Genomic DNA, 7,691 nt, shown 5'->3' with positions numbered 1-7,691 from the left:
TGTGAGATGCTAATTTTGTCAAGCGAAAACAGTCTTATATATTAGTGACTTAACCTATAATTTAAAAAGTGAACAGTCAACTTTTATTGCAATCAAACAGCTGAGGTTAGACACATTTCTTATCAACTTCAACACAAACGGAATCTTTTCTTGCATTTAGTGGAGTCGCCCCATTCTGGCCATTATAAATAATACAGATTTAACGCTGTTTCCCTGTCCAGATGTGTGGAGCTTATGTAAAGCTGGACAAAGCTTATCCGCTTCCTCCCACTATCCAGAAATGAAGCTAAAATATTCCAGATAGCAACTCTGCCATCAGTAGTAAGGTCTCACTATACGTGCGCTCTACCTTTAACGAGTCAGTCTTATTAGTCAATCATGATATTTAACCCAGTTTTTATAGCATCAAATAACGAATTAGAACCAAATTTACAGGGAAAATTTGCTCTTTTGTAAGTGTGATGATAACCTAAAAACAGGAAGCATCTTTGACAAAAACGTTATTGAACAGGTACATCAACTGTTTATTTTCTCCGCGTTCCATCCACTAACATGGAGGGGGCAGGGTTAATGACGTATGCTGCAGCCAGCCACCAGGTGGAGCTCGATAGGTTTTGGATTCACTTTGGCGACCACAACTTGACAGCTGCTGGTGACCTAGGACCGTGTGTGTGTGGCTCCGCCCCTCGTCCCTGCAGCACCCCGAGTTGTTGCTGTGACAGACTTCAACAGTTCCTGCCGCTGAACCATAGACTAACACGAAACTGGAGGTAAAGTCAAACTTTTTTACAAACATCACAGATCCGCTTTAGAGCTGCTGATCTGTGGAATGTCTGCATCTGATCTGTGTTTCCATGCAGCACTTGCACAGAGTCGGACGTTTTCCAGCTCAGCGATCTGTGAAGCGCTGATTCGCTGGCAGGGGATGAACTTTCTTCCGACATATTGCCGCCGTTACATATCTCATAGCTCTCGTATAATATCCTCTACTCCTAAAGATTATGTTTATGAGTTGCTAGATCTTCAGATTGTTAAAGTTATACTACAGCTGTCAATGCAGGATTCAGTCAACACTGAGTCTGATATTCAAGAGTAACATTTCTGTTTCATAACCTGATTGTTGTGACTTATAATGCAGTAAATTTCCTTTTTTCCCCTAATACTCAATTCTCGTCTCTCAACTTTTCACACTAATTTAATGTTAATATAAAAAATATATTTTCAACCAAAATCGTTGAATATTAATAATAATATTGTTATAGTATTACAGTTAACATGTATATGGTCATTTGATCAGGCCTAGATAATAATAGTATTCTCCTATAGTTAATGTTTACAGAGAGAACTGAAGCTCTCCTCATTGATTTGCATGATGCAGCCAAACCTGAAAACACTCTGAGATAGTTGTTCAGCAGGTTTGCACACACGTAGACAATTAATTTTAATTTTGTAACATTTCTGTTACAAGGACTAAATAGTTGGGTGTTTTCTTTTTCTTTTTTTCATCTCTAATCAATAACCCTTTATCAATAATTGCATTGTTTGGTCTGATAATATCTATTCTGGTCTATCAGAATACAACAGAATTCCTCAAACAGTTAGCATAAAGTTGAAATAGGCCTTATCTCTTATATGACACTGTGGCTACTCTCCTTTAGTTAATGTTTAAGAACAGAACTGAAGCTCTGCAGAGTGATATAAAGGTTATGCAATGTTGTTTGTGCATTATTCAGCCAGCCCTGCAAATAGTCTGAGAAAGTTATCTTTGTTTTAATTTCATCCATGTTATCAACATATATTACAATTATTATAATAACATTTCTGTTATTGCCCTGGTTGGTTGGCTGTGACTTCTTGTGTCTTTTCTAAAAAATGTTCCCACTCTAATCAATATCCCTCTCATACGTGTCACCAAATTCACTCTTTATGGAAGAAAATATCTTGTAATCTGGTGTATCTGAATACTATGAGTCAAGAGTCCCTTTACATGTAGGTGTCTTGTGTTAACTCAGACATGCGGGTGGCAGTGATCGGAGCCGGGGTCATTGGTCTGTCAACAGCTCAGAGCATCTATGAGCAGTATCACTCAACCGTCACGCCGCTGACCATCGAGGTGTACGCAGACCGCTTCACTCCGCTGACCACTAGTGATGGAGCCGCTGGCTTCTGGCAGCCCTACCTGTACGATAAGGGCAACGTCCAGGAGACGTAAGTGCATCCTCATTGAGCAGGCTTTGACTCCATCCTTAAATTAGACCACAAAAATGGAGCATCACTATACCGTATTTTCCCTCACCATCAGGAAATGGAATAAAGAGACATTTGACTACTTGCTGAGCTGCCTCAAGTCATCAGAGTCTGTAAACATGGGGATATTCCTTCAGTCTGGCTACAACATCTGCACTGCAGCAGCCCCGGTGAGTAGACCTTGGTTCCTTTACTTCAGAGATGAAGTTATTCTCAAAACATTTTACAACTGAGAACAAGCTGAATTAAAAAATGTCAATACGACAATGTCACTTCAAAGACTCATTATACTATCAATATCTGTCGTATGCCCTGTAAGCAGAAAACCATCAGAGAGGCCTCACTGAGGGTTGGGGTCACACTCAGGGGTTATCTGGGCTTCTGCATCCCGTGTGCTGTCATAGTAACTTGTGTATTCCTGAATTGCAGGATCCCTCCTTTAAAGATATTGTCCTGGGCTTCAGAGAGCTCACAGAACGAGAGCTGCAGATGTTCCCTGGATACAAGTAGGTTATTCCCGGGAAAGAGGAAAACATATAAAAAAATATATAAATAAAGGAAAGTTACAAATACATTTCCTCCAAATATACACGTGGCCCTGCAAAGAAAATAAACTAGGGCTGAGAGATGTGGCCAGGAATTACATCAAGATAACAATGTGCATATCAGTCGATATTGATAATTATCATGATAAATGTCACATTTTGTTTCTGAGTGAAAGTTGTGTTTTTTTTAACTCTTCTTTATGGGCAGAGAATGACAAACATGTGATGGAAATCTGGAAATACAAGAGGCTGGAAACACCAAAGTTATCTACTTGTACATAAGAGAACAGTCAAATGCAAGGATCTTATATAGGAGAACAAGGCTGTTTGCCTGGGCCAGTTCAGACGGGTTCTGTAATTGATATTGTTTTATTGCAGGCCTAAGGAAAATAATTGCTTAAAAACGGATTATACCATTATCTTCAACCTGCCCACTCATTACTCCCAAGCTTCCTCCTAGTAACTGACTTAATTAAATGTTTGGAATTTTTATATCCTATTGATATCTAGCACCTTAACAGGGGTTAAAACATTATTTGAATATATTTCTTCCAAATACAAGATACAAAAACATACGTAATAATGGATAAGTAAGTATAGGTATGGATAGTTTTGTGTTTGTGACTTTCAACCTTTTTATTTGTCTGTTGTAATATGTCCAGGTTTGGGTGGTTTAACACTGCTCTCATGGTGGAAGGTAAAACATACTTACCTTGGCTCATGGACTGGTGAGTAATTGGCATACTTCTGAAGGGACTTGTTGTGTCAGCATTTTCTTTAAACCATAACTCAACTTAACAACTCTGAAGTGAACTCTGGACGTCTTCCTGTGGCGCCTGCAACATTTATTACCAAATAAAAAGATGAAAGCAAACAACTGACTGCTGGTTTTATAAATGTATTGATTTTATTTCAAATTCCTTATGCACCTTTAGAGACTAACTTAGTCTTATCTTTCACATTTAATGCATGAAAATAGTGCACATGGACATGCATATACACAAGGAAAAAAGACAAACCTGGACACCTGCTATTCACTTACCTGCCAGATGTCTTTTTATGTTCAGCAGAACTGATTCTTTACTCCACTGCTCCAATTGAAGATTTGGTTTCTGTGTTATTTTCAGGTTGCAACAAAGGGGGGTCAAATTTTACCACAGGAAAATAGAGTCCTTCAAGGAGGTTCGTGATGGCTTTTCAATATCATACTTGCATTTACTGTATGTTTTCATGAAATAAGTTTCCCACTAGGTTTTAGAAAGTCTAAACAAGTATAAAATTCAATAATTGTTGTCCTTAAAGTCTTAAATGTATTAAGTATTATATACTTAAAGGTATAACGTACATAATACTTGTCCAGGTTTTTAACAAGTATATAATACTTAACACATTTAAGACCCAGTTATGTTAACATATATTTTAAAGTTACTTCCTATGTGTTGTAAAATTAGTCAACTGTAAGCCTTTTTAAAAAGAAATGTTTCTGCATAGTTTGTACTGCCTCCATGCTAGTATTTCTTTTCAATGATGCAGATATTAGCACATATACTGTCTCTGTATAGGTCATTCCGGGACTCTGATGATCCTTCATATCTGCTGTACTTGACGTTGTTCTTAAATTTAATACCTTATAATCTCAAACAGGTCTTAGAGTCCAAATTAATCTAGTTGGCAACTCGAGGAATCCTGATAAAGTTTGCAGCAGTCACTCAATGTTATCTCTTGTCGTATTGTTCTCTCTTATCTTTGTTAGTTGGCAGAAACTGGGCCAGACGTTATCATAAACTGCACTGGCATGAGATCAGGGGTGCTGCAGCCTGACCCGGACCTGCAACCAGGCCGCGGTCAGATAGTGAAGGTGAGAGTGAACTGGAATCAAGTGTCTGTTTATAGTTTTTATAGCCATCTTAAAGGCAGAGGGTCAATAGCGGATGAATCGTGTTGTTCCTCTGTGTTTCAGGTGGAGGCTCCGTGGTTAAAACATTGGATTCTGACCCACAACTTCGATACGGGAGTCTACAATTCACCGTACATCATTCCAGGGTATAATGCTCGTGACACTGACCTGCAGCAGCACACATTCATGTTTCCAACCGTTTCTATAGGCCTGGCTGCCACTACTGGATTTATTCTTGGGAGGTCTCAGTGTCCTACAAGTAATGCTCATTGCTGTGCAGTTTTAGTTTATTTCACTTTGCCCCATGTTAAGTTTGGCTGTATAACAGTGTATCTAATTTAAATACAGCAGTGGTTGCAGAGTTTGGACTATTGTCCTGTTACCATCCTGATGCCTGCTGTCACACATCAGTTTGTTAGTGGCCAGAAAACCAGAGCTGCTTTCCTGTCTTAATCCCACGAGTGTCTGTGTCTGCAGGAGTCGTCTTGTGACTGTCGGTGGAGTTTTCCAGTTAGGAAACTGGAGTGAAAATAACAACTCTGCTGACCATAAGAAAATCTGGGAAGCAGCTTGCCAGCTGGAGCCCAGTCTCAAGGTAAGGTGATGTCAGAAGCTGTTTTCAGACAGGAACATTTCGATACGTCAACAGGCCCACTCCTGCTGTATTCTCACATGGGCTCACATGATCATATTTGTAACATTCCACCGCGGGACTGGCAACCTGACAGGTTCTGGAAATCGTCCAGAGCATCTGACTTAGATTATTGCGTTCACACATATAGTTGCTGGAAAATTTAAGAAAAATGTCGGGAATTCAGTGCAGGTCTGAAGGCAGTTCATATGTTGTTTGTGAAAGAGTTTCAGTTTATTTATTTTAAATAATTGTTCTCTTAAACATGATAGTCATAACATTTCGGTTTTGAGATAATAACATTACTCTTAGTCTTTCAACACATGGTAAAAGTTCACAGCTTATGTGTTGTTGTGTAACCTCAGCATGCCAGGATCGTGGAGGACTGGTCTGGCCTCAGACCTGTTCGCAGTAAAGTCCGACTGGAGAGGGAGGCCTTACAGGCTGGTGCAACGAAAATAGAGGTAAACCACAACTCTTGATCAGGACTCAACACAGGAATATAATTACATCATTACCTCTAAAACACTGTGGCTCTCTCTCAGGTGATACACAACTACGGCCATGGAGGTTTTGGACTCACCATTCACCGAGGCTGTGCCCAGGAGGCAGCAAGGCTCTTCGGTCAGATCGTAGAACAAAAGGGCAAAGGTCCAAAAGCTCGCTTGTAAATTTGTGCCCCAGAGTAATGGAAAAAGGAATAAATCAGTGCCTTGTATCCAGATGTTGTCTACCCCACACATCAAAATCAAACGCAAGACAATATAACGTGTATGTGAAAAAAGAGACTATTATTGCTGTTCTAATCCAGTATTAATCAGGAGATTTAAGGTAAAATTGTGCATCTACCTATTTGAGGTTTGAGAAATTAAAAAAGAATATAAAAAGGTTTTCAGTTAATATAGACAATAGCAGACAAACCTACTAATAATAATTCTAAATTATAAAATCACTAGATTTTAAAGATATTAAAATCATGATTAAAAAACAAAATCACGACTGTTTGCTGTCCTGGCTCCCAAATGGTGGAACGAGCTCCATGTTGACATCAGGACAATACAATTTTTCCGACTACACCTTGGCTAAGAAGATGGTCTAAGTCAAGTTGAACTTACTGTAGCACTTTGTAGTTAATGTACTTACATGATTCTTGCTGTTCTGGGTTTGTACCTTCTTGGTCAAATGCACTTATTGGAAGTTGCTTTGGATAAAAGCGTCAGCTAAATGAAATGGAAATTTTAAAAGAACAACATGATAACACTGCACTTTTTCAAAGATGATTTACTATGGTATCATACACATTTACATCCAGTGAGTTGACATGAATCTGTGCACAAAGACATTTACTGCAGCTCTCTATCTCAGACACTGGCTCAGCTTTACCAGACCTGTGCCAGTTAATACCCTTTTTTAAAAAAAAAATTTAACAAAACTTTAATCAGTGTGTTACTGGTAGAATCAGACTGGGAACAATCTGTCTCCACATCATCCTTTGTCACAAACAAAAGCAAAGACAACAACTAAACCAGGTTTTGATACAATATTTACAGAAAGACAAAAAGTAACATCCTGGTAGATGTTTGTTAAGGTCAATGTGTGCAGTTTATTGATTTATTGAATTCTCCTCTATTTTAACGAGAGCTGAGGAATCTTTTGTTTGTTTAAATACTCAGATTTTAATTCCCTTATACTTTAATGTTGACTTACGTAATGTTCAGGATCTGCGGACTCGATCTGTTTGTGCTACTACTATGAAATGCACTCGACTGTATGATGTCATGGATGTTATTTCGCTCTGTTGGAGACTTTGGCAGATTTGTCCACCTGCTGTAAATAAATGGCCACGTAACGACCGAGACACGAGGCTGACGTTTGGTTATTACCAGAATAATAACTACAGTCATCACGTCCTTTCTTCATTTCTTCAGCAGGAAACAAATGTCATTCACATTCAAATGTGAAATAATAGTGATGAACATATTCATAACAGGAGTTTCAAAAAGGATCCGTACTGTCAGGGACTTACTCCACAGTACGTCCTCGACGTGTGAATCATTAAGTCACTTTAATTAAACCGAATCATCTCATGATTTGTTGGTTGAACTGTTCCTCACTACAGCGATACACTTTTGATAAAGCTGAGTTTATGACTTGTGTATTTTGACTTGTGTTCACAAGATAATTCTCCATTATTGCAAATAGAAGCAGCTTTTTCAAGGGGTTAGAAGCAGGTCTCTCAACGACAAACTGAATAGGTAGTTTTAAGGCTCTTTGAGAAAAATATTTGAAGGTAACTCCCGACACCCTCTGTATTCCCCTATGCTTCTCTTACATTAGAAAAGGCGGATTCAGATACTTTGCTCTAAGTATT

General features: G+C 38.7%; 1 protein-coding gene across 1 annotated transcript; it reads left to right on the top strand.

Moving 5' to 3' along the window:
- Positions 1–662: 662 nt before the first annotated feature.
- On the top strand, positions 663–7,178 carry LOC133001322 (D-amino-acid oxidase-like). The gene is made up of 11 exons (XM_061070868.1): positions 663–770; positions 2,013–2,208; positions 2,303–2,417; positions 2,677–2,753; positions 3,455–3,520; positions 3,920–3,974; positions 4,546–4,650; positions 4,753–4,835; positions 5,167–5,284; positions 5,686–5,784; positions 5,866–7,178. The coding sequence occupies exons 2-11, from the start codon at positions 2,015–2,017 to the stop codon at positions 5,989–5,991; spliced, it is 1,038 nt and encodes a 345-aa protein (XP_060926851.1). The 5' UTR covers positions 663–770; positions 2,013–2,014; the 3' UTR covers positions 5,992–7,178.
- The last annotated feature ends 513 nt before the right edge of the window (positions 7,179–7,691 follow it).

Source organism: Limanda limanda, chromosome 5 (genome assembly GCF_963576545.1).
Source record: "Limanda limanda chromosome 5, fLimLim1.1, whole genome shotgun sequence".
Taxonomy (NCBI): domain Eukaryota; kingdom Metazoa; phylum Chordata; class Actinopteri; order Pleuronectiformes; family Pleuronectidae; genus Limanda; species Limanda limanda.
The sequence above is the reverse complement of the archived record's forward strand: the minus strand, read 5'-3'. Positions and strand labels throughout refer to the sequence as shown.

Excerpts from the sequence above, each read along its gene's own strand:
- LOC133001322 (XM_061070868.1), top strand. The coding sequence starts at position 2,015 with ATGCGGGTGGCAGTGATCGGAGCCGGGGTCATTGGTCTGTCAACAGCT. Across the intron at positions 2,209-2,302 it reads AAGGGCAACGTCCAGGAGAC|GAAATGGAATAAAGAGACAT; the intron begins GTAAGTGCATCC and ends CCTCACCATCAG. Across the intron at positions 4,651-4,752 it reads GCCGCGGTCAGATAGTGAAG|GTGGAGGCTCCGTGGTTAAA; the intron begins GTGAGAGTGAAC and ends TCTGTGTTTCAG.